Raw genomic sequence first — 27,624 nt, forward strand, 5'->3', positions numbered from 1 at the left:
ATGCTGCTGCATAATTGCAGCAACCGGAGACATCTGCATAAGTAGACATTTTCCCAGCAGTAACCACAGCGAGATTACGGACAAATTAAGATTCATGGTTTGTCTTTTTTTGCGGTGATAGAAAATAGTTTAAACACAAGCAGAACAACAATATCTGCAGCTACTTTTCTTATGTAATCGCATGGCACATTCTGTCGTCACGAGCACAAGATAATTCACTGCATCCGGAAAACAAAGACTGGTTGCTGATATATTTATGAATTTTATTATTTTCTTTACATTATCTCCACCTCCTCCTGCTCCAGAGCCCACAGAAAACCGTTAGAAAGAAATGATTGTAATTCAAGGCCACAGAAGCAAGGAACCATATCCCCACGAGCAAATACAAAACAGAGTTGGTAACAGGATTGCAACACCAAAGTGAAAGCATGTCTGCCAAGTCTACACATTCAAAGAGCACAAACATCAAACGGGTTTTCCAGGCAGTCAAGGGTTTCAGTGTTCATAGAGAAGAAAACAAACAGGACTGTTTCTAGCTGGGGAAAGATGGATATTTCCAAATGGGTACAGTATTATTTTTTTCTGTGTGTGTTTGTGTGTGTGTGTATAAATGCAATATAAAGTCTATAATTGAGTGAACCATCCGCGTGTTACATGTGATGCAGTTACAGTACAGAAATGTTTAAGCAAGACAGCATCAAAAGGTTACCGAGGAGCGTACATTTTTGCCCAGGCCAAAGAGCATAACATCACAGAGTAGAAACGGTCTCTGACTTTTTTTTTCTTCTTCTTCTTCTTCTTGAGCTATACTTAATATTCATCCCCTGTTCAGTCCACGGCTCACTGAACTCTTTCAAGACAAGGCCCCCCCCCCCCAAAAGAAAAGATCATCGGATATCTGATTGACCACGACAGCAAATGGAAACTATGTGCCTTCATAGTAAAGATAGCACAATCATAAAACACAGGGCGAGACTCAGTTGTGGCATTTTGCAGATTAATACGAGTAGCTGAGGGGGATGCTTTGGAAATTGCTTTCACTAGAAATGTGTCAAGGCTGACAGGTTTCTTTTTTTTTTTTTTTTTTTTTTTTTTTTCAGTTTGATCCCTATTAAGCACTTCCCTCTGATCTAATTCAATAAATGCCAAAGGGAGTTATAATAATCATATTCACTCCTGATCCTTTGGGATATGTGTCTTTGGAACCCATAAATACTTCTAACTTTCTTTCTTCTAGACATAATATCTTCAGAGGTTTATATATCTTCAGAGGTTTCATATTTCCCAGCTAATGGAGTACGTACAGTAAAAGTTTAGCTTTGGAAAAATGAATCCCGCGTACAATCAAAGGAGTCCCCGTGAAAGTGCTAAGCCACCAAACCGTCGTGACATCTCTGAGCTTCAAATAAAATCTCTCTACTGATGTAATGAAAATACAATCCATGTCATTCATATGTCTATATTAGAGCAATAAAGCACTGCTGTCTTCTTTTTCTCTGCTTTGCAAAAAGAGTCTATACAGTACAATGCAGCATTTCTTTTTTTTTTTTCCTCTTCCGTAGTTTTAAAGGGAAACAGCACACAGAGTTCAGATATTAAATTCATGACAGCCTAATTAGTCCTTGAAAATTCATTCCCAAAGCTACAAATCAGAAGGCTGTCAATAAATAATCTTACATCTTGATGAGCTTCATTTCTGTTTCAGTAAATATCCCCCCCACACCAAAATATAACACCAGTAATATAACAGATATGGATTCTGCACAAACATCTCTCTGACATCACAGATTAGGGAAAACTCAAAATGTTTCATCTCTTACAAAGACACACAGGAAACAGTCCGTCTGAGCTGTTTGTAGGATGCTGCACAAATAAAAACAACAATAAATTTATGCTGAGATTCAGTGGTGTTCCTCTGCATGTAAGACAGCAAAGGTCTAAAGTCTCATTCAATAAAAGAGTGCTACAAGTAGGGTTGCAAAAAAACAATAACATAAGCTTCCCTTCTGCATATTTTAATGTAAAATATTCCTCCCTCACAAACATCTGTTGCTGTAGTCTGTGCAACACCTTACATTCACCCAAACAAACAGAAAAAACTTAAACACGGGCAGAAATGCTCCCCAGTTTTTTCCTCAACTTGTAGCATCTTTTTTTTTTTTTTTTCAAATTTAAGGTCAGTGCAAAAAAAAATAAAAAACACAAAACTTTTCAGAACTTGATGAGACAGTAAACAAGACAGCTCAACATCAGCTGACCAGCAGCAGGTTAGTTAGCTGGCGATCCGGGTGTAACCCAGCCTCTTCATCACGCTCCCACAAACGTCCTCTATTAGTCTGACGTCCTTTCGAGGCATTTTTTGTCTCCACATGTTGATGTTGGCTGGTGAAATGTCTCCTTCATACATAAGATTGTACAAGTTCGTGGAGGTGGTGAATATGAGTTGGTTGAGGGCTGTGGGCGAGACGGGCACCCCAAGAAATGTGTGAATGCTCTCCGCCGTCTCCTGCGGGTAGTTCACCACGTCCTCAAACCTCACTTGGAGGTAGGACTCCTCGGGGAGGCCCTCGCTGACCCTCAGCACCGCCGCGGTGTGAGCCAGCCACAGATGAGCGAGCATCAGGACGGGGTTTGTCTCTGAACGGGACAGCAGCCTCTGGATTATCTTAAACTCCGGCGCCACAGTTGGGCACCCATCACTGACAGCATCCTCCTTGAATATCAAGGAAAGGTGCTGTGGGATGTTTTTAAGTGAGTAAAGGCTGGGTTTGCTGTTATAAACCATGAGATAAATCCATGCTCGGGGGTCTCTCACCAAGTAGATTGTCCTGAGGGAAGGTCCCACAACCTCCTGAATGAAAGGCAGTTTGAGTGGCCAGCTTCCGCTACGCATGTTGAGGACCACCCGGGCGTTGGGGTACTCCGCGACATGCCGTCTCATCTCCCTAACATACTCTGCATCTCTGTCCAGGCTGGCTCTCAGTTTGCCCTTCAGCTCAGATGCTGGCTCTCTCCTCCTGGATCTTTTCTTTCTGTCCCTAGAGGGGCTGACTCTCTGGGGCAGTTTGACCCTGCCGCCCTCTACGAGCTGAATATTTTGCAAGTGCAGCTTGGTGTTGTGGACCAGCGAATGCAGCCAACCCTGAATAATCTTAAACCGTCCGTGCGCGGCGTCTGACCTTGACCACTCACAGGCGTCGACCAGAGAGTCGAACTCGAACTCGGTCTCGGGAACGTCCACGTGCTCGGTGGGAACTCTTATGTAAACAAAATCGGAGCTGTTGTAGAAAAGGTGCTTCAGGATTTCCGATCCTGATCCGGGAAGGGTTGTTATGACGACGGTGGGAAGGGGGAGCCGGTGCTGCTCATACAGTCTGATTTGTTTGTTTACTTCGCTTTTGGCACCTGCACCTTTCCATTTTACCCCACAGAGAAGCTGATCGCAGCTGTTCGACACAAACAACAGCTCTGCTATCCACAGAATGAGCACCGAGAGGAGGGCGTAACGCATCAGCTTGCTGAAGCAGACGTAAAACTTTCTCTGCATGGTCAGAAATCCTATGGCCACGCAGAGAACGACCCCTGCTATCACATTGACTGTGAAACCAAAGTCAAAGAGCTGATTATCGCTGCTGATTTGTTTGGGGATGAGTTGCGTCCCAAGGCCGTATCGAGTGATCTGATATCTGTCCTCAACTTTACAGTGACCTCCAAATCCTAAATAAGCCAACCTAGCTCCTATGTCTTGATAGTTTGTGGCAATAGAGACTATTTTCTCTGTGTTATTTATGGTTAAAGACAGCCTCACACCGTTTTTGCTATTATCCACAAATCTACAGTTGGACACTTTAACATACGGCCCGTGTAACACGTAAGCCACTCTGCTTACTGTGCCTGTCATCTGGAAAGTGACATTGACATACTGAGTCCACCTCTTTTTAAACTCGGCTGCCTGCTCTGCTTCCTGTATCCTGGTATCAGGGCTGTGACCCTGGCTGTCAAACCAGAACATTTTATAATGGGCGTCCCACACATCCATCATGGCGCCGTTATATCTGTCCATGAATCTGAAAGGGACGTATTTAAAGTCAATGTCAAGATTGTGGAAAAATGCACTGAGGGACTTTACAGGCGAATCGCTCCACTTCTCCACGTGGTCCAGCACCAGCAGAGTCTGTGAGTTGAGCAGAACCAAGGCTCTGAACACACTCTTTAGTCTCATAGCGGGTGAATAAGCCATCACCGCTTCCCCGCTCACAAACATTGTGTCCCTGTGCGAGGAGGCGACGATCACCTCTCCTCTAGCGTCACCCACGCCCTCGTCAGTCCATCGCAGCCACTTAGCGCACTCCCCCAACTGACCCTCCCACGGATTGTTGCACTGGCTTGTGGGAGACGGACTGAACACCAAAACATTGTTAAGATAGCTATATTTCGGACCATAAAGTGCTTCAGACACAAATACCTGTCCGTTGGGAGCGAACGTGAAAGAGTTCTGATCAGGGTGCTCGTGACCTGGGTTAAAACTGTTCCAGCCTTCCACCCAGGAGTAAGGCTTGTCATGGACAATGTCGTACACTGCACGGCCACCCAGCTTGCCAGACTTAAAGGAGACAAAAGTATTACCCTGACCGTTAGGTAGCCCTGCTCCGTATGTAACCACACCCCAGTTTGAGAAAATATGCATCTTAGCTTTGCCAAAGTCGTGGGGAGGCTGCGGCGTGAGGTGGTTATTGTACCAGATGTATTCTGTGTGAAGTGTAGCCCAGCGCTGGGCAGATGACTGTCCCATGGGACCATCCTTGGGTCGGTGCTTTCTAATTTGTTGAGCCAGCCAGTTACCCGTTCCGTTCCTCATGACGAATGTGTCGAGGAAAACAAGCTGACTCTCCGGCCCATAAAACCAGTTGTAGTTAGAGTCTGCAATGCCAACTGTTCTCTGAAAGCCCGGCAGCAGAGTGGCATAATAAAACCAGAAGTGTCCCCGCAGCCAGTTGTTCTGCAAGTTGTCAATGTTGAAATGGCGCTGCGCTAAAAAGACATACTGTGTGATGGATTTGGCTGTGTAGCTCCCGTAGGCCACCCCCTCATCCAGGGACCCATCCACAACATGATTAAGAAGAAACATAGTTTTCTCCATGTAGCTCACTGCCACTTGTTTCCAGATCATCGACTCTGGGTCGTCATGCGATCCAACCACTAATGCACCAGTCATGATGGCTAATATGTTAGTGGTTTGATGATTTTGGAGGTACTGTTTCCCCCACCCTCTGTACTTTGAGAGCTCAAACAATTCCTCTGTCTCGGAGCGAATTTTCTTGAGGTAAACATCCCTCCGCTTTGCATCCAGGTAGGAGTAAATAAAGTCATAAGCCGTAGCGAACCCGGTGAGAGAGTGCGCCATGGGGACCTCGTCGTTAGGGGCACTGGTCACCTTCCAGTCTGGGTATTCAGCCATCCTATCCATAAACTTGATAAGAAACTGCAGGGCAGCAGAGTCCTCCGGGCACAACAGGCAGTAGAGAGCCAGGGGAGGCAGGTTGTTCCCATAAATCTCGTTCCACTTGCTTGTAAACTCTGCATGTTTCACAGGGGGCATGTAAAAGGGGACATTAGACAACATGGTGAGCGCAGCCGCCCGTATGACTTTAAATATGTGACTGTGGGTGGTGGAGGACCTTTGCCTCAAGTGCAACACATCCACTTGGTTAAAATATAGGTTGGGATGGGAGTCAGTAGACTGGAGTTTCCACTGCTCGCTCGCTCTGGTTTGTGTGAGCTTGACCTGCAGTAAATCATCTGTAAAAATGTCTCTGTCTGTGGCGTTGAAGACCCCCGAGAAAGCTGTGCCCACGGCGAACAGGGGCAGTAAAAAAACACAATATACGACCCAGTTAACTGCCATGCTGCCGCGTATATGCGAATACATTCTACTGGATTTTTAAAAAACAGTTTTTTTCTTCCTTGGAAATATACTTGCAATGTCCCGTAACTTGTTATTTCAGAAAAAAAAGTCCAAGTGAAATGTGTGTTAGAGTCCAAAAAAAAAAAAAAAAAAGTCTATTTTATAAATGATGCCACATCAAAGTCCCATGCATGACAGTGAAGAAAAAAACTTTAGTGCAAGAACAGTATGTATCCACTTGTGTCAAACAGTTTGGCACACACATTAAATATATATATAGAGATATAAATGTCTGATTGTAAGATTGTTCTGCTCTGTTTTGAATTTAAATCCAAGAGAGAAAAATCCTTATGCCTGCATGTTTTCCTCCGTCCTCATAGTAAGACGTGTGACATCTCCACCTCCTCCTCCTTCTCCACCTCCACCGCCTCCTCCTCCTTTCTCGTGCGCCAGTAACTCGTATTGATCTCCTCCCCAAAACATTTCCTCTCGGACAAACATCAGTCAGCCCCAGTCTGTGTCCGGTCCAATCACAGCCACCCAAAGGCACCGTGTGCAGCCCGACCGAGCCGCAACATCCATGGACATGAACCTCGGGAAAGCACGCATCTCCGCAGATAACATTGCTTGGTGTGCGCAGAGACCCCACAAACTGCCCGGTGTTTAAAAAAACTGCAAATCCTGATCAGTGTGCATTCTTCTTCTTTTTCCCCCCCTCCCCCTTTTTCACCCCCTCCACGCTTTATCTCCCGTGATTAGTATGGGTGGAAGTCCGGAAAAGAGGAAAGTTGTCGTCAGTCCTCAAGTATTCAAAGAATGAGACATTATTCTGGTTGTCCGCAGGAAAACAGTAAATCCCAAAAAGAAATGAGGAATATTCCAGATGTGACTGTGACTGTATCTGCACGGTTAGAAATGGATCCGCTCCCGATCTGAGCACAAGCAGCGCACAAGTTAAAGCTGTGTCTGCGTGCGTAATCTCCGGACCCGTCTCCGTTATGTCCTCCCGACTGTTCAACACAGTCAGTTTGATTGTTTTCCTGCACTGGATGGAAAATTTCCACTGTACAAACTGTAGAGGGAGCCGTGACTTCAGAAGCACAGCCTCATGTCTCATGTAGAGAGTGGGAAGGCTGAATATTCATTTCGTCAAACCCTCTCTCTCTCTCTCTCTCTCTCTCTCTCTCTCTCTCTCTCCCTCTCTCTGTATTACTAACAGGATGTTGACTCATGTCCCTGATATTAAGGGTTCATACTAAATAAGCCAAATCAAACAAGTGCTGATAAAAATTTAAATAAACATTTTTTGGATCCTTTTTTTATCAATTAAAAATAAGTTGGCAATAAGGACAAAACTGATATTAAAGGAACAGTTCAACATTTTTGGGAAATGCACTTATTCGCTTTCTTAAGATGAGAAAATTGATGCCACTCTCAGATTTGTCCGTCAAATATGAAGCCGGCAGTCTGAGTGGACTAACACTGAGCACGCTCAGGTACCTCCTGGTGTAGCGTGCTCATTTCAGGCAGGCAGGGTAGTGTTGCCTCTATTTTCCGAATTAATATGATGATTTTATGATGCTTTCTGAGTTGTGTCTAATTTATTTTGTGCACCCAGGTTTGACGTCTGCATCTGGCTTGCAGTCTATATCTGCAAAATAGCAATACCACAAAAGCTTTCTTTGGTTTGTTTGAGAGAGAGAGACAGACAGTCGTGGTTCAGTGACATAGAGCGTGAATGAGGATGGGTGAGCGAGAAAGTTATACATGCTGAATGTTACTACTACTGGAAGTAATGTCTTACAGACAGATTGATTAGCAGGGAAATCTCTCTTTGGTTCTTATTTTGGATCTACTAGAAATAATTGAGTTTGAGTTAGTAATTGAATTTGTTCTCCATTTGACATTTATAGGCTTACCTTCTAGTGATGCAATATTAATTAATTTACAAAAATATAAATATATTACAGGATATTAAGATATTTAATTTGAAATGAACTTTTTGCGGAGCCCCGAATGTCTCTTAGCGCATCTTTATCTTCAGTCTCAGTCGCATGTCTTTGCAACACATTTCCTGAGGCAACAGAAAAGGCATCTCCGAGAAACGTGTGACATTTGCCTGTCCTAACACGTGGCAGTGTGCACTCATTGATCACCTAATTCAGTGTATATTAGGTTTCTGCGCAGCATCTTCATTTAACGATAGATCGTTTTCTCCCTACCCAGTTCACATGCGTCTTCTGCAGCAGGCTATCCCACAGGGATCACTGTTGCATGATGGGTTTTTTTTTTTTCCTCCTCCTCATAGTTCAACAGCACGCACCAGAGGCACACAGTCAGCCTTATCAGGATCGCTGCAGGGAACACCAACAGTAATCTCTGTTTGGACAAAAGTCTTCCATATGCACTGCATAAAAAAAGCTGCCTAAATTTAAACAGCGATGGTAATCCTGAACTCACGCCAGTCAAATCGCTTCATAAACATAAAGATTATACCTCAGGAATCACGAAGAGGCTTCTGGAAACTTTGTAAACAACTGACAGATTTTGTTTTTAGCATATTATGAAGCTTCACTGCATCAGCTGCAAAGGGGGGGGGGATCCCCACTGACTTCCCATTTTAGCCTTGTAATAATGATAATTACATAATCTGATAATATCTGTAATTATGTCATTATTACTGTTCTGTACATCATTTCTATCTTTGTCCTCCAGCAATCATTTGTTGGCAACAACCGTAGTAACCGGAGGTTGCAGGGATTTAATTTCCATAACAGATTTTTCTGAAAAATGACCAAGAGGCCAGCAAAATGAAATCCAGTGTCTCTGTAGTTTTCACAAATTTACTGGAAAAAAGGAAAAGACGGACAGGAACACCACATGGCCACAAGCTGAAGCAAAATCTCCTGAGTATGCAGTACCAGCAACACCCACCAGGACCAGGACTAGACCACCAAAGTCTAGTTCTTTCTCAAAATACAAAAACACTAACGTAAAAAAACTGGGGTTTGCGTTCAGTGGCCAATCTTGCTAAATTAAAGTGTGTATGTTAGTGTTATTCTCAGAATGATAGTGTTATATGTGTAGGTTTTCACTGTATTAGCCATGATAGTTATTATTTCTCTCACAGGTTTTTTCGGTCTCCCTTCTGCAGTATGGCAGCAAGATGTAAAATATATCCTTGAGAAATCTGAAGGGGAGATAATCAATGTAATGTCTTGATTTAGCTACGTTCTAAATCAAAGCAGTGCCGTTCTTCTTTTAAGTGTTTAAATATAGTCATGCCTAATACAGAAGTGTATTTTGGAGAAAGCTGAACTGAGACTACCGGCTTGCAGAGACTAAATCCTTCAGAATTTGACACGCATCTTCCTTTTGGGAGTGAATTAAATTTGCATATTTGCTTGGAAATCTGACCCACCATCCGGAATCCACTTCTCTGGAGAGAAGAAGTATCTGCTTTTCTGTGAGCTAGGAGTTTTTTAACCACATCGTGCTTCTGGCCGTACCTCAGTGATGTCAGGGCTGATATATTTCTTCTTCTTTTGCAGCAGCTTAACTTTGCAATCATGAAATTGTCTCATGCAAGTAGAGATAAATGAAATTCGGAAAACGAATATTCCTATTCACTCTCTCTGTCTCTCTCTCTCACCCTCCACCTTTTAATGTACTTGGCCTCAGCTACTTCAACGCTGTGTTATCGTGTTACACGTTGCCGGTAATCAGGGCAATCCTCTGACGTACATTTCATGTTTTCGTCAGTGGTATCCATGGATTTGGTTCAAAGCAAGTTCAACCTTCATTGGCGAGAAATGTATTCTCCAAAGTCGACGTGGAGCTTCGTTTCAGCTGCAATCTGAGATTTAGACTCTCGATGTGTTATTTTTATAGAGGATATATATGAAAATCAGACAGCGAGGAGTAAAGATTCATTGACTGAGTGGGTGTATGATTCTTAAAGGTCCAGTGTGTCAGGTTTACAGGGGCTCTACTTACACAATATGGCAGAAATGCGATACAGTGTGCATTTTTATTATATTATAATCACCCAGAAATAAGAGATTTTTATATATTGTGAGCTTAGAATGAGACCATATTATGTTATAAGAAACTGGAGTTTATATGAATATGAATTAAAAGTTTTGCGAGAAGTCAGATTAAAAAAAAAAACAAGTAAAAAAACTCAAACTTCTTTTACAGTGTGCACCCCTCTGCTATATGCTCTACCCAGATTTTCACTTCCATTAACTGCCCATCTGTTCAACCTCCACGTTTCTCAGCAGACTACTTTTGACTAATTTGATCTTCATTTAGTCGCCTCGCCTGCATTATGTCCCGTCTTCACCGGAAAATCGCTCCTCCAAATGGTCCCAGGGTGACGGTGGAGGATGTTAGTCCGTCGCCCACAACCACCACCATTCCTTTGAAGGTTTACACCAAAACTAATTGGAGTAACTTCTAATCGTCACACAATCCCGTGCATCATTTTCTCCTTTGACTTGTATTAGAGAACGAGGTTGAACTGAGCATCCTAATTAGAGGCAGCCTCGCCTTGGCAAAATGACTGAATGATGTCAACCACGGTAAACTAACACTCTAATTACTCCCATTCAAAGCAACGAGGGTCTCGGGTTGAGCGGGAGGTCCTTGAGTTGTTGCTCGGCGCCTGTTGCCTGGCGACATTTCACATCTGATCAGAGAAGATCATGGTAAATTGCCCAGAAAGTGTCAGGCATGGATACTGACTGCACTCTTGATTGACAGGTGGCAACTAGTGTTTGGATCTCTACTGTAGCTCTGCTGCTGTTTGTACTGGCTGTTTGAAGCTTTTGCAAATCTTGGCTTTGCTTGTTGAGTTAAAGAAACCTCCAGCCATACATATTGAAAGGAGAAGGTGTGTGCTGACAGTCGGTGCCCTTATTAAAAATATGCCATGCTGGGAGCAAAGGGAGGTATGAACCAGGTTCTTGAAAGACTCCCCCCTTTCTCTCCCTGCAGAGAATTTCAATTTCCCCCAAGAGTCCATGGTTGCTCAGCATGTCTGTGTCCTGCATCCGGCTCTTTGGGTAGAGGCAGAGGGAAAATTGGCTCCAACTGTTCAGGTTTCAAAGATGGTTATGGTGCTATGAGACAGTCTGTCAATCACAGTGATCTTCTCAAAACAAGCCGTGCAGTCGCAGTATTCTCTCGGTGCTTTGTGGTCCCACAAAACCGTCAACCCAACTCATCCAGAGAACAGGAAATAGCTTACCTGATGAGCCTGGAAATGGAAACTCTCAATGCAGAAGAGCCCTCCGTAATAGCAGCAATGTCCGGGATAGATGGAAAACGTTTTTCTATGAGAATACAATGAAAGAACCTTGTGAGATTTGTGTATCCAATCAAAGTGTGTGGCTTTCACAGAAGGGAGGAGAGCTGAGAAGAAAGGTGCTGTGAGCGATTCTCAGGTCTTGAGTGCATCATCACACCTGAAGATGATCACTTTGTGTGTGGCCTAAACACAATAAAAAGAAAGAAAGAAAAAGAAGAAAAAAAGTCTAGCTGCATAAGCAGCGTTCACAGTCATGTTTTCTTAATCATCTATTGTGACTATAAATACATCTACAAGGTTCTGTTGGTGCCATTGTTGTGTACCGTTTACACATTTTAATTGTTGTTCCACGTTCGTAGCTGGCTGTTAATGACTGCACTGTGTTACCTCTCAGTGCGGTTTGCATCTGTCTGATGTCCTTAATACCTGCTGCCTAATGTGGGCCGGCATCTGTTGTCGTTTCCAATAGCTGATGTTGTTTCATTCCCTTCGTTGTTCACGCATTTCAATTCGCACATCACTTCTGTCTTTTCCCGTTTGCACGTTCCTTTGCTCATTGGGGGTTGCACATCAGTTCTGTCTTTGCAGTTTGCACATCACTTGTGGCATTTGCATTCTCCCGTATCGTCTGTCGAATGCAAACAACAGACAGCAGCTTACGTTGAGTATCAGGTGAGGGCAAACAGGTGCAAATGCAAGGTACTCGTGTTTGTTTCAAAGGGCTCTGAAATTAGTATGAAACACCATTTTTATATTTTTTATACAATTCACGTATTTATCTGCTTTAGCACTGATTCTTTTTACTCATCCTCATCACAGGGTTGTGTGGATGAGCTTGTTGTGCTCTAAGTGCTGTAATTATTTCTTACAGAAGGAAGGACAGTGAAAGAAGAAATGTACAATCCCTCAAGGATACAACATCTGCTCAGAGAAGCACATACAATAACCCAGTCAAAGAAAATACATGTAATCGCCAAATGGATGAATCCAGTTTATTATTATTTATTATTTATATTGTAACTTGAAGTCTATTTTCGGAGATGTGGCCATCCGTCCTGGTGTTTTCTCTACGGTGGCTCTCATGGTCAAATACGACAGAAAAGATAATGACAGAATTGATATTGTGATAGGTTGAAAGCATGTTGAGAATGTGAACGTGAGCGTCCTTGGAATGTCTCCTCATCATCACAATCTCTTCTTCCGTCCGTTCAAACTTTGCTTTAAATTCACACAATGTCACCGCTGAGGAAACAGGAAATAACACTGACCTTTGTCAGGAGGATCAACACCCGGGCGGCGTCAGCACATACATGGGTGTTTACTTCCATAAAATGTCTGTGAGCAGACTCTGATGTGGTATTTTAAGCTTATATCCTGGGATTGTTTTTGGTTTAGTGATTAACAGCATCTTCTTTATTTCTTTTTATATCGGTGGGAATGAATAAAGTTCAAGTGAGTTGAATTAATAACAACACTGTATGCTCTGAAGTTCGATGGTGACATCTCTAACATTGCACATTATAGACTGACTTGCTCAGCTTCAACCTACTGTACTCTCTGTAATTGTGATAGAAGTACGCAGTTCCTTAAACACTGTGTAAATATACATATAAATATTAGCAGCAATATGCATGAAAATGTATGAAGTAACATACAATGGAGTACAATTGTACCTAGGTTACTAATAAATGTGCTATCACCATCCGTTTTTGGGTGCAATGACCAACATTTTGATGTTCACCTTCTATTTTACCTCCAATTAAAAAAGTTTTTATGAAGTTTTTATTTCGGTTCCCAACAAGAGGGTCAAGACCCCTAAATGGGATCACAAGATGAATCTAACGGGTCTTTACTTCCTGTTCCACTAATCATCTAATCAGTCTGCAAGACAAAATGCATGTTAATTTTTCTTCAGATCATTTCCTGTGAAATGCTGATTATAGTTTTAGACTTTAATTCAACAATCTGTGGAGAGAAAATCTCTTACAAGGTTAATAAATATTGAATGAATTCATCTACACACTGATCATCTGACCTCATACGTTTCTTTGTTCATGCTGTCATGCTCCACATCTTAGCGGTAACGTTGGTAAATACAGTGTTGTCATAACTAACAGGAATGATGAACAAAACTATGAAAGTGAGACAAGTTGTGCTGAACTGGAATCAGCGTTTAAAAACACACAAATATTGGAAATCCACTTGAGGACATGGGGCAGCGGTAGCTTACTGACATGTGTGCGACATTGAGGATTCACTGATCTGAGTTCTGCTGCGCAGTGCCCATGAAAGATTTACGAACACAGGCAACGTTGATACAGTACCTGTTCAAGTCCTCCGAGATGTACAATACAAGTTGTGAGCCTTGAATATTTTACAATGCTAATTTCAGCATCCCAACGGATAATTTGAATTTTAAAAAGGCACGCTTTTATGAGAGGTGACAGCAAAAGAGATGAAGATTGTAAAATCTATTTTAAAACAGCACGAACCAAATGTACAGCCAATTGAAGCTCACAATAGTTCCTGTCACCGCTTCCATTGTGTCTCCTCCGATAGAATTGATTTCGTCCTGTTTCTCCATTTGCTGATGCAGCTATGCAGATATTGGTTTGTGTAACACGACACATTGACTCCGTACAGAAGCGAATAAACAGCCCTCAAAACTAATTCCAATCCCAAAGAGTGACATGTGATTTTCTCCGATGGTGCCAAATGAAACATCACAGTGTGGCTGATACATCATTTACCACCACTGCTATGGTTTAGCTCTTTGCAGTGTGAGATTACAAACTCCAGAGATGTTTCCCACCACTCTATCTCGCAACTTCGAGAGAGTGTGGGGTTTAAATCTGACGCTGTCAGGAGTCATCTTTTCCGAAGCGAACACATCAAAGAGTCTGAGAGAGAATCTATGTTCTCCTAGGTGCACATTATTCAAATGGGCAAGCCTGCTCCTTATAGTTTGGGATCTACATCTTGTCAGTTTCCGCGGCTGACATGTCGCTGTGAAGCAGAGGAATAGGAGATGAGTTTCTAGTGTCACTCACGGCAGCATCCAGTGGGGAAACCGCAGTGTTTCTGAAAAGGGACTAAAAGATGAGACGCAGTGCAGAGATAACTGTGCTTACTTCACATCGTGCAATACATTGGCATTAGAGCACAGACCTCTTCCACAGCCTGCAACACTGGCTCAATTCCCCCAGCTCTGTCTGTAATTCACACAGACTACTGTATGAGAGCTTTACATAAATTCATGAGACTATTTGGCCCTAATTAAAATCCATAAACAAGTGAAGTGCAAGTTCATCTGCAGTTCACAGCAAAATGTCTCATTGATTTTCTGTGTTCTTGTAATAGCCAAGGAATTCTGAATGGTGGCCTTTCAGGCATATTCATCGGTTTACAAATAATCTTCCCCTCCGGAAAATCTAAATGGATAGTCATGCTGCAAAGGTTTTATATCTCAACCTGTGTTTTCTCTGTCTTAGTTTTTGTTATTGGAGGGAAATTTCTCTTCTAAAGTTCCTGCAACTACTTCTACTTTTTTGCAGCATGTCTTTATGGATAAAGGTTGGTTGGTTTACCAGTGTGGTTCAGACTGAAACATCTCAACAACTACTGGATGAATTTCCTTGATTTGGTACAGATCATCATTATCCCCAGAGGATGAACCCCTAAAACTTTGGTGATCCAGAGTGTTCATCTAGCACCACAAGCAAGTCAAAGTTTTCAACTGCAACCTAAAGATGATCCCCACTGGCACCAACACGAGGTGGATTTTCAAGGTTTTGAATATCTCAGCAACATTTTACCTGAAATGTATTATTATTTTTTTATAAGTCCGAGCTGTCTATGCCCTAGAAAGATGCAGATATTTCTGATATTAGTGACTGAGAAAAATGCTCCAGCTAGTGGGTGACATACTGCTAGCTGGGCGATGGTTGGTGTTGGCTCAACCATTTTCTTGCAGGAATAAACGGTGGCTTGGTCACAAACTTTTTGAGGCGAGAAATAGGCCGTGCAGAAACAGAACACTGATTCATATTTGATTAGCACTGTCTAGTTTTGCCCCATCAGATTCTGTGACACATCCTGATATTCTTACCAGAACCCTGACCATATCACTCCTCGCCAGATACATGTGTATCGCTGCCCATTTCTCGATGTAAAAATGTGGAAGTACAATCTGTATTTTGAGCTGGCAAGTCTGCTGGATGGTGGGGACTTTTGCCAGCAAATGAGCTGCGAGGAACTCTGGGGCATACATGCTCATTTCAAAATTCTACTGCCCATATTATAATGATATAAATCCGGTTTCACTTTCACTCTGAAGAATACAATCCATCCATCCATACGATAACAGTTCTGATGTAGTATACGGTCACCTTTAATCTTATGTGATATTTACACTTTTTATCACCAACTCTGACTCCATATATAAATATATGCAGTATAATATGAATTCTGGGTGGTTGGAGAGAGAGAATACATAAAAGCCCCATCGACCTGTTTTCATTTCCATCTGTCCTCTGAGGTTTTCAGCATGTCCTTATTGTCAGACTGCCATAATTTCCTGCCTGGCCGACACAGAATGGTGCTTGGAGGCCTGGCCTGAAGAAGCAGGACTGCAGGCCACAGAGACCCGACTTCAAAGCGAGTCAGTATTAAGAGTGACCAGCAGCAGACTGTTCCCTGCATAATTCTCTGGCAAAAGCTGAGATCTCATGTTCCCTTGCTTTGTTAGGTTGCATGCATGACTAAAAGATAATGCCATGTTGTTTGGAAAGATGACTTGTTTGCAGTTTTCTCACGTCGGCGCATGTTCTCCTTCTCATGGTACTCTAAATGCATTGGATTCTGTCTCTGGGAGACGCTTCAACAGAAAAATCGTAACATTATGAACATTTGAAATATAATTATGCACAGTAAGCAGTCCTGTATTGCAATTTGTTGAAGGAAAGCTATATTTTTTTTTAAGTTCAAAATTGCAAAGGCAATACCGGTAGGGAATAATATAAATGATAAGGACAGAGGATTCCCTGTTAAGATGTGTCTGCAGCGTACTGAGAATGTTGAGATTAAAACACACTTTGATGAAAAATGGAATTATGAACACAGGCTTGTCCTCACTGAAGGATGCCTCACCAGAAAAAAGGGCTGCCTCTCTGAGCCTTGAAGTAAATCCCTTGACATCTCCTGATGTGATTTTTAATTAATTCTGAAGTTTCTTGCAAAAACACGGAAACTTTCCCCCTCACAGGGAACATCCTTTTGACGGAGCGGTATGACTTTTAAGGGTACGTCTTCATTCAGTTGCAAAATGCCACCAAAGCAACTTAACTGTGTTATGGCGACGACACTTAAGAAAACTTTCTGTCACCACACTTTTAAGGCTCAACATCAAAGTATCTGCCTGACTGCCAAAACTGTGCACTGATAAAATAAAGCAACTGATTAAAAAAAAAAATGTGTCAACCAATGATTTGTATTGCCAGTGCCTTCAGTAGCTTTTTTTTTTCCCAGCTATGGTTTGGATCCACTCTTGTCTGGCAGGAGAGGCACGCTAATTACAACGTATGCACTAATTTGGAGAGATAATCTAGGCCGTCCATATTTATGATGCTTGGCTCAAAAACGCAAACACATTTTCAGACTCCGAGGCAAATGCACAAATGCTTAATTTGCATCAGGTCTGGTTACTGAAACGTTCTTGGCAAATTCTGACTATTATAGCTGAGCTCTTCATTGGATGACAACTTGTTCCTTGTTGACATGTAAACTGTCATTGTGCAAGACAGTGACGAAATGAAGCCGATGGTGGCATTTCTTGCGTGTAAGTGGTGAAGACAGTGTACTCCTAATGGACTTGTTAAAGAGTTGTATCTGTAACCACATGCAACAGTGATGTCACAGCATATTGGCACACCCTCGAGTACACTTCTACATCACTACGGGGAAGTGAGAAGTTAAATTAGCAAACCTTCAATCTGTAAAATTTTAAAATGGTGCCAAACAACAGAATTATCTTTTGATTATTATTATTATTTAGTTACTGTATAGGATTTAGTGTCATCTAGTGGTGTGGTTTCTGATTTGCACGGTCCTCGCTTTCGCCCTCTGCTTCCTAACGTGAAGGAGAAACTACAGTGGCTGTGAAATGTGCTAAAAGTGCAAACAGGCCCTACAGTATCTAGAGCCAGTGTTTAGTTTGTCTGCTCTGGGCTACTGTAGAAACATGACGGTTCAACATGGAAGATTCATGGACTTCATGCCTCCATAGGTATAAAAGGCTCATTCTAACATAAACATAATGATCATACTCTTATAAAAGTTGTGTATATTCTATATTCATTTAAATCTTAAAGGTCCAGTGTGTAGCTGCATCTAATGGTGTAATCGCTGCATTGCAATCTCCTCACATCACCCTCACCTTCCTAGTGTAAAGCACACTCGAAAGGCCGTGTCTAGAGTCACTATTTAGTTTGTCTGTTCTGGGCTACTGTAGGAGTATGGCTCATTTTCGGGTGAATGTACATGCATGAAAACAGAGTTATGAATATTATATTCCATGTCTGCCTTATTCTGAAGATAAAGGCCCCAAATTTTACACACTGGGCTTTAAGTTAAAGTAGTTTAATATTTTGGGAAATATGCTTATTATATCAATAGGGATACTACTCTTATGGCTGTGTCTTATTTTAGCATTAAGATTGAAAACAGCTAGCCTGAATCTGTCCCAAGTGTTACTGTCAACCAGGACACTTCATGTCATTGATGCACTTTGGTTTTTTGGACACATTAAACAAATAAGATAGAACATGTTAATTAGAGTTTTAGAGCTAAGCTAACTGACTGTTGGCTATGGCTTCTTATCTGACTCAACAAAAAATCATATTTGTCAATATGTCAAACTATCCCTTTAAATTTCCATCATAAAAAACAGAAACCCACACCTGCACACCCTCGTTATAACTGGATCAAAATACAATTTGGTAAATAAATGTCAAACAAGAATGTCAAGTAACACTGTCGAGCTCCTGCCTTAAAAACCGCCTCATTTTTCTTGAAAATATAACATGAAATTGCAACGTGAATGTGATTATGCGTGAGAGGAAAAGTGAAGGAAGGAGACGAATATTCCCTTTAGTCATCTGAATTATTTTTCTCTCTCCGTGCTCTCTGCCTCTTTTTTGGCATGTTTTTCATTTCACTTTAGGATTTTTCAACTGAATACTACGGATACATCGGAGAGAGTGATGGTACCAGGCTTTCATCTCTATCTCAACATTTTTTTTGTTGGAAATAAACACTGTTTTTTTTAATTGGGTTCTGCATAAAAAGCATCGCAACGTGATTGAAATTTCTGACCAAACAAACTGTGGTTCCCATTCAAACGGGCGATGTTGTTGTTAGGTTAATAACGGTGCATGCTTATCATTTACTTATCATTTTTATGTAAATTTGGCAGCAGCAATGAGACAGGCTTTTAAACAGATCCTGCGAGAGACATTTACATGTGTTACAATAGCTCAGTGATTTACTCAGACTGCAGGAGGTGAGCGAAACCAACCATCCAACAGGCTGTCAGCCTGCTCAACCCTTGACAAGAAAAAAAATAATAAAAGAAATCACATCATGGCCTGCTTGGATTGATTAGCTTCAGGCTCCTGCCTCTTGATTGGCAGCTTCAATTCTGCACCACTCAGCAGGGTAACATAGTATCGTCTGTCACAGTGCTCCACTGATTGAGCTCCACAGACCACAGTGAGAAGGACAGGCGAAAGTTGGACACAATTTTAAAATATATGCCATAAGGCTTGAATATTTCTAACATTTTCATATCATCAGGGCTGCAGCCACTGTTGGGGACACTGAGGTCATGTCCGGTGGAATTCTTGGAGAAACTTCAGGCTTTTAGCAACTTTGTGGGGTTCAAAACATTCACTATTTCTTGATTCATTATATTAAAATATTAGACATTTATGTTGGTAAACAAAAGGTCTTAACGTCCTTGTAATTTCTGATTTGTGTTCCCCAGAAAAACTAATCTGGTATAAATATCTGAGCAAAATAGAGACAGTTATGTTGAGTACTAATTGATTTTTATCTGAAAATTGCAGCTATAATTCAACAGTTGTATTAAAAAATCAAATTTTAATGGGCTAGATAATTTTTTAAAAAATATGGCACTGCAAATCCTGCCTGCAGGTTTTAAAAAGATATCACTGTGACTGCAAATCTAAAAGACACAGTGAAATACATGCCAACATAATTGAATCTGCTTTGCACAGTTGTCATGTAAAGACACGTTGGGTTGACGTAGAAATTCCAAGCGTTGCCGACAATTAAAGTGTTTTGCATGGCTGCATGTCGTCATGTGAAAATGTCACACGTGTAATTTGATGCTCTTCACGCTGGAACCTGAAACATTACACAGACGTCCAATGCTGAGACCTTCCATGACTTTCAGTGTAATTAAACCGTTTTGCCATTCACGGATCTTTCTTAGTCCTCGGAAGATTGACGGTTTGGAGATTGGAGGTTTGACAGGTTTGAGATTGGAGGATTTCGCCTCACAGTCAAAGATTAGCTACTCATTGACTGGAAATATGTTTGGTGGCCGGATACGGCATTCACCCCTTACCATGCCATGTTTAAAATGATAACATGCTGACATGTTTAGCAGGTTTACCATCTCAGTTTAGCTTGTTCGCATGAATTATAACTGAGGCTGACTGTCAGTTTTGCAGGAATTCAGTCAAATAAAATGAATATTTGACGGATCTAGATGAGCAGCCGAGGGATCACCAATGTTATTAGAATGAATGCCTAGTAAATTTCATGGCAATCAATCCAATAGCTGTTGAGACATTTCACTCAAAACCCTAAATGTCAGCCTCACAGTGCCGCTAAGTGGAAAGTCAGTCATGCATCATGAATGTCTGTTTAAGTACTTGAGATGTTTCGAAGTGGCGGAGCGATGGGCCGCCATTAGCCCTCCTGCTAAAAACGAATCAAACGACTCTGCGGTGTAATTAAAAATATCAATATGCTCTTTAAAAACTGTGCAAAGTGGGAGTGATTTGCATTGCCTGTATGCATCGATTGCATTTAACATCAATTAACACCTTTTGTTGCGTGTCGCAGTTCAGTTCGCTTAGCATTTATAGCATGCTTGCCCCAGCATATCTGTTGTCTTTTTTTTATTCATCAGGCCGCTCTATAGCATAGAGGTCACAGCTCCCGCTTGATAAGGTTGTCCTTCTGCCCTCCCGGCAGCTGATTTGATTAATCGACATCAATTAGAGCAGCTTAGGACGGCTTGCAGAGAGAGCCCAGTAAAAGCTCTCTCCGCCATAAATGTGGATGACTAGGCGCTCATAAACGCGACGATAAAAGTACGTTTCCGCTCCACCTTGCATCCCTCATTGCTGAATCAGATGTCACACAGACATGGCCGCTCATACATTAAGAAAACCCGGGTGGTTTCTGTTGTGATGGCATTTTGTCTGAAGGCGGTGTAATTTATCCCGACAGGAACGACTTGTAGCCAAAGATCAGCTGAGGAAAATCATGATTTTCTTGTTTCACATTCTGGGATAAATGGCACCAGCAGTAAGCATTTGCATGGTTAGGCAGAGAAGGCCCATTTATCTTAATCAGGACTAATATCGCCATCAGGGAGATAGAGGGGCTGAGCTATCTATCACATTCCTCCCTGGTTTTCTTGGGGCAAAAAATTACTTTCGATCAATCTCCAGAAGCAGATAAGTCTACCGCAGAGACCTGAGGCTTCATCACTTCAAAAGGAGGGTATTTTTGGGGGGGAAGCTGCCAGGTCAAATTCCATCTGGGATGAGCTATTAGCTATTAAAGACCACCCGGTCTGCAGTGAAAATGATCGCTCATGGTAATATTTCCAAAAAAGAAAAAGAATTGCTCTCTTTTCTTGTTGATTCTGCAGGTTGCTCTTTTAAACCTTACACTATTGATTTCAAATACTGTGAGATTGTGCACTGCCGTGTCTAACCTTACCATTGATGTTAGCATCAAAACATATCATCTTATAATTATCTAAAGGTCCATTTACTGTCTGAGAGGCATCAGTATTCTGCAATGTGCTGCAGACAACAAATCTACATTTTAGAGCTGTGTCCGTATTTCCCCTTCAATCACATCACTTTCATTCGGCTGGTAACTTAATAGCACTTCTAAAGCAATTAATTTGGAAGTGATTTGAAAACTTCCGTGGTGTCACTTTGTTCCCTCATTATTTAGATGCAAATTCATTTTAATCAAAATTTTAAAAAAACACCCATGTTTTGAATGACAATCTTCCTGAGAGCAACTAGAAAAGCTTCTATTTCCAAAGGATGTGATTGTGCCGTCAAAAGCTGTCAAACGTGAGTGTCGCCTCAGGGGATATGACAGATAGGCCTCATAAATGTATATTTTCCTAAACGTGGTATACGCAAAACCAGCCAAAACGTTTCCCCATCAATCGAGCAGATGGCATATGTCAACACGGCGACGCTCCACTGTCCAGGAAAAGTGGAGGAGTCGCAGAGACCAAGACAGGAGATCAACCGTGCGCTTGACACAGCAGAGTGGCTCGGCGAACCCCCCGTGCCACAGCACCTAGCTCTCTGGAGCCTCTCATCCCTCGTCACAATCAATCCACCGCAGACCAAGACCAACCGTAATCCTATTTGTTCAAATAAATAATGAAATAGCAGGCAGCCCCACACGGCGGCACACAGAGGGTGGTAATTGCTGCGTTTCAGGCTGGATCAGATGGGCTCTGTGGGAGGCTGGCTCGGCTCCACTGTGACCTTGTGTGCGTTAGTAATTTTCCACAAGCTTAGTGGATATGCAGCAAGCAGGGGCCCCCTCAATGAGTGCACAGGAATCCTAGCACCTCGGGAGTGTGCCAAGGCCATCAGAGTGAATGGTTAGGTGTGATGGAGCCTTTCTCACGACACACACGAGCAGAGGAAAAAAAAATAAAAAAATACATCACACACTATACGGGGGGAAAGATGACATGACAGCCATTAGGCAAGTGCAAGGCTGTAGAGCGAGTGTTATGTCCTTTGCTGTGCTCTGATGCACTGTAATGTGTCTTGTTCAATTTGTTTACGTGCGATGCCTCAGTGCTTTACAAGGACTAGCGAGGGGGCACCAAAAAAAAAAAGATTTCTAAAGCTCTATCCTCCAATTGAACTTGGACTTCACTCTTCGGCAGATTAACCTGTAATATCAGACCTCCGAGTTTTACAATTAATGTTTATCCTACCCTGCCAGGCCGTGTTTGCCCTCATAATCCCATTATCCCTGACAAAATATTCTATTATCTGGAATATTTCCAATGTCATCCTGACCAGTCAAGTTTTGGGTCATGCTTTGTTCATTGCAGCAGCAATCTGTGCCGTTCCCCAGCAACAACATCCATCTGCAAGGTGAAATATTGCACCGTGGCAGGTTTTCCCTATTGGTCCGAATGGCTGGTCATTCGGTGAAGTTATGGCCCGTTGTTGTCAGTAGGGTGTGATTGCAGTGACGCTTATGGCCCATCTCTCTATATTGTTCAGACGTTAAGCAGAGTCACGGAAGGGTCAAGCCATGAAATGTTGTAAGAGAATGAATATGACTGATCTGGAGCCATAGCTTTCCTCAATGAACACTGCCAGACTCCCAGTTCTTTAAAATGAGATGTCTCCAAGCAGTAGGAGAACACTGTAAAATAGGAAGTGTCCAGCGATTTACTGTATTTGACCGCAGTGAAGCCTGGCAATTTGTGAGGGTTGACATTTGAAACCCAAATATTACGAGAACTGTTTTTGGAGCTGGAGCTTTCAGCTGGTAGTTTGGCTTAGCATAAACTGGGGGGTAAAAAGCTGGCCTAGCTCCGTTCAAAGAAACCTCAGCACATCTAAACATAAGTAATTAACAAGTTAATTCACATTTATTTAAAATGTACAAAAATGTTGAAACCAATAGTTAACTCTTTTACGAGTTGTGATTTGGACAACTTCCTGAAGTCTTGTTTTGTCAATCGTTGTGAGAGACTCCAGCAAGTCAGAACTTCTGTTTATTCTTTTTTTTTTGTATGGATTACATAAACATGTTAATTTTTGAGTAGATCCAGGCTAGCTGTTTCTCCATGTTTTCAGTCTTTGCTGAGCTAACCGGCTCGAGCTACATATTGATCGTAAATCTCTCTAAGAAAGTCAATATGGGGATTTTCCAAGACTCAAATGTTCAGTGGCCAAACAAACAACAAATACTTCCTAAGGATAGTTCTGATGAAAACATTCAGAGGTTGCATAACAAAAATATTTATTAAGTTGGTATACAGGTTCTTTTGACCAAACTATTTCCTTTCATACAATAGTCTGACCATGGGATGTCGTCAGCATTTGACTTCAAAAATCATAGTTTCATTCACTGCGATTAACAGATCATTTTTATAAAAACGAGGTAGATGACATACCAGCAAAAACTGTACAAAAATAAAAAAGATCTGACAATAAGGACAAGGAAGAGCAAAGCACAGACTGTGGTCATAAAAAAGAGAGACTGTCTGATAATGGCTTTAGTGGAGTGTTTCTCACCTCCTTGAATCTGGTCAATTTTACACACAGAAAGAGGTCCAGTTACAGAATACTACGTCACTTGATAACTGATGGGAGCAGGAGCAAGATCGTCTAACCTCATTAAAAAACTCTGAATGAGATTCAATCCTTTTTTCTTTTTCTTTTTTTCAAACGGGTATCATGAGCTGGAACAGAGATGCTCGCTTTCCTATCGGAGTCAGAGCTGAACCCGCTGTTCAGCAGCGGGGTAGAAGGCAAACGCTACCAATCAAACCAGTTCAAAAACACACATTTCATTCAGATGAAGGATGGACGCGCATCAGCCACCATTCATCAGGACAAAGACCCGGGATCTGGCTCTATGGGTGCCACTAACACAGCAGGCCAGTCGTACTGAGCAGACAAAAGTCACCAATGTGTGAATACAAGGTCGAACTTTCTAGAGTAATGAATACAGACCTGTCAGAGAGACTAAAGCTCTTCTGTTTACTCAGTCTTTACTTAACCAATATGTTTGCTCAATATCAAAGTATGTATACGAGGATTACTAGTTGAAAAGAGAAAGATAGAGAAAGGCATAACCTCAGAGATGTGACGCTAAGTGATCATAAGGTGAAGCCTGTTCTGAGAACATTTGTGGGGAGGGGGGGGGATATTTCTAGAAATTGCTTGTTGTGATGTATTTGCCAGAGGTGCACTACTCCTGAGAGAACATGTTACAGAGGAGCAATTTTGTGTCATGGTTTTATTTGATTTCTAATTTCATCATTCATCCAGGAAAGTGCAGTGCAATCTGGAGATAAAAGAGAAACTTGGGCAAGGATAAAACTCCAATTTTTGACTTTTTTTTCCAGCCGTTGACTTGAAAATCAATAAACAATGAGCGGTTTGGTTTGTCTTGTCACAAAGTATGGCTCAACAATCCAAGATTGCTCCTATCCCTGCAGGTCCAGACCTGTAATCTTTGATTCATCGCTGCCTTTTACTTCTCATTCCTTGTCAAAAGCTTGGCTTTCCACTATCATCCATCATTCATTGCTTTACCTGTGTCTCCCTGGTATTCCCAAGCCCCAGACCTGCACCAGCCCTGCAGCCAGAATAGCAAAAACTCAATGCAAATCGATCTGACAGGCAGAAACCAAATATAACTCGTCATGTTGAAGAATAATTATTGTACCGCAAGAACTTTCCCTACACCTTTTATCTGTCTCGTTAAAAAGGACCGTGTCCGACCATAAAAGTTGTTTGGCGCCAGCCACAAGTAATTGTTGTCTCCTAAGAAGTTGTCTTGGATGAGCAGCGAAAGAAATTTCATCCAGTGTCATCATCCCAAGCCATTAGTGAGGCTATTTGATCAGTGCTTAAGCAGAGCACAGACATGGACGCCAGCCAAGTTGCAAATCACAGTCGTGCCATTGAGTGAATGGAAGTGATGTGCAAACACATGTACAACAAAGTGTCCAAGTCTACACCACAATTGCATGGTTTAGAAATGACTGTGTGTGGTTTATTTAACCATGCAGCGCTCAGAGAAGTTCATGGTTCGGTGACCGGCAATGACCTAAGGGGTGTCGAGCCAGCTGAGTGTGCACACTGTGAGGTAGGAGATAAGCATCCAGGCTGTGGCCAATTGACAGGAAATGGTCAGAAGTGAAGAACAGTTGGCTGGAAAGGTGTGGATTGGATGCTTTACCATTTGAACTCTTCTAGCTGTATTAAGGACGTTTCGAACATTATGTCATTGAAGCGTTGCCATGCTCCCTTTTGCATGAGCTGTAACTAGCCGTTTGCATTTTTGTGTGTGTGTGACCCAAGGTTTTTGTGCCAAAAGACATTTTGTCCTCTCGCAAGCACGACCCAACGCTGCGACACAGAAACTCCTCTCCAGACTGTTGTCAATCCAGCTGCGCTCGAGTGCCCTCGGAGAGTCGCGCTCATTTCAATATTTATTGAAATGTTATCAAAACCACTCAGAGCGACTCGCAGCAATCAATGCTGTTTAGGCTCTGTGCTGCAGAGGCAGGTCTCCCCGCTCTCGCTACCATTGTTTGTCTTCATGCCATTCACTCTCAATCCCTCTGAAGAGAAGATGGTGGAGTCACACCTCCATAATTCCTGCCCCTGAGGAATGGTTCGGCTTAGATTGCGTGCTGACTGAGTACAATGTGTTTTAATCGACAGAGGGTGTATTTTGCACATGAGAGAGAAGCGCAGGCACACAGTAAAGGCTAGGGAACACTATGTTGCACAGAAGGCCTACCCCGCAGGGTGCCTTTATATTTCCAACGACGCAATCATTTGCCAGTACCGCCAATTTTCCCCCTCATGTTTTCCCCTCATGCTTGTTAGAACCAGCAGTTTGCCTGAAGATGGTGCTCTGCTCGCTGTTCCTCTTCTGAAGCATACAACCTACTGACAGATACCAACAAACTGTTACACTGATAGCAATAAAGAGATGCAGAATAATAAATGATGAATGAAACAGTAATCCACAGCGTGACAGTATTCATGGGAAACAAGAGCACTTACTCCCAGCGTTGCAGCGTCAGCACTAAGACGGAGATAGAAGTTGGTCACGATGGGATGCGCTTTATGTTCTCAGGAGCCAAAATACGGGAGTTCCTGCTGCACTTAGATGGATTCGTTTTTTTGGGGCGTACTGTAAGTGGTCTGAGAGGGGATGGATTAAAGAATCATGAGATAAACAAACTCAAACCTGGTCAGGTCTGCATCGTCAGCAGCAGCCCATCAGTAAATTAACCTCTGTTTGCATCCATACATGCATTTTTAGCATGCGTTCAAATCAGTTTTGCAATGCACTACAATGAACATATTTAGGTATTAAACCTTTATACACTCATGTGTGATTAATGCTATTGTATTTATGAATAAAGATCACAGTATTCAGTGATATATTAATGTACCTGTAGCTTGAAAAATAAAAAAAAGCAAAGGTTTTATGTAAATATTTGAATGCAATAAAATCTAAAATAGGCACAAATGTAAACACCAGGGTTTGGTTCAATATAGAAAGTTGAAATCAAATAAGATTCTCAGCTACAGACTTGTTTTCATATTAGCTGAAAAGCTTTTGTGAAAGTATTCACAGCTCAGGTAGAAAAAAAATAAAACCTTTATAAACGTACTGTATTATTTTTGACTGATTTGGCAACACTCATGGTTATTGCACATCCAGCAAGTGCATTTTTTTTATACGACAGCGAACTCCACTTGAGCAGCTGCTTTGTTAGAAATAAATGTTTTAATAAAAAAGTCAGTCGATAACAAAAAAAAAAAACAAGCTCCATCTGATTTCATGCCGCACAGAGTTTTCTGTGACTGCTTCACAATCAAAGTTTTGCATTGAAGTAGGAAATGTTCCGTTTGCATTAGCAGTAACTGAGTTCAGCGGTGAACAGTGAACAGTGAGGCGGATATAAATGGGATAAAATTACAGTGGCGCTTGATTACATGATACCTCATCATATCCTGTGGATCCCTCATGCATAGAGGGACAATTTCAATCCAGCAGAGGGCTGCTGCCAACAATAAAAACGACTGTATAAAGAGGTAATTACAGAATGTAAAGAAAAATGCTGTCCATGAATAGTATTTTAAAACTGAATGTTAGTAGTAAATATATTTAAAAAGAAAGTAAAAACCCAGCCTTAGACATGAACAGTCCATAGGAAGGTCTCACAATATATCTTGGCTGTATTGTATTGTGATCTATTGACGCCGCTGTTGGTGGTAAAATTGGTATCTCTGTCCTTTCTATGATGGATTTCCTGCAGTATGATTGTTGAACA

At 41.9% G+C, this 27,624-nt stretch overlaps 1 protein-coding gene across 1 annotated transcript; it reads right to left on the minus strand.

The window, feature by feature from the left end:
* Positions 1–242: 242 nt before the first annotated feature.
* On the minus strand, positions 243–7,015 carry dselb (dermatan sulfate epimerase like b). Its single transcript, XM_010752020.3, has one exon. The coding sequence runs from the start codon at positions 5,927–5,929 to the stop codon at positions 2,273–2,275; it is 3,657 nt and encodes a 1,218-aa protein (XP_010750322.2). The 5' UTR covers positions 5,930–7,015; the 3' UTR covers positions 243–2,272.
* Positions 7,016–27,624: the final 20,609 nt, after the last annotated feature.

The sequence above is a fragment of the Larimichthys crocea genome, chromosome XXIII, assembly GCF_000972845.2.
Source record: "Larimichthys crocea isolate SSNF chromosome XXIII, L_crocea_2.0, whole genome shotgun sequence".
Lineage (NCBI taxonomy): Eukaryota > Metazoa > Chordata > Actinopteri > Sciaenidae > Larimichthys > Larimichthys crocea.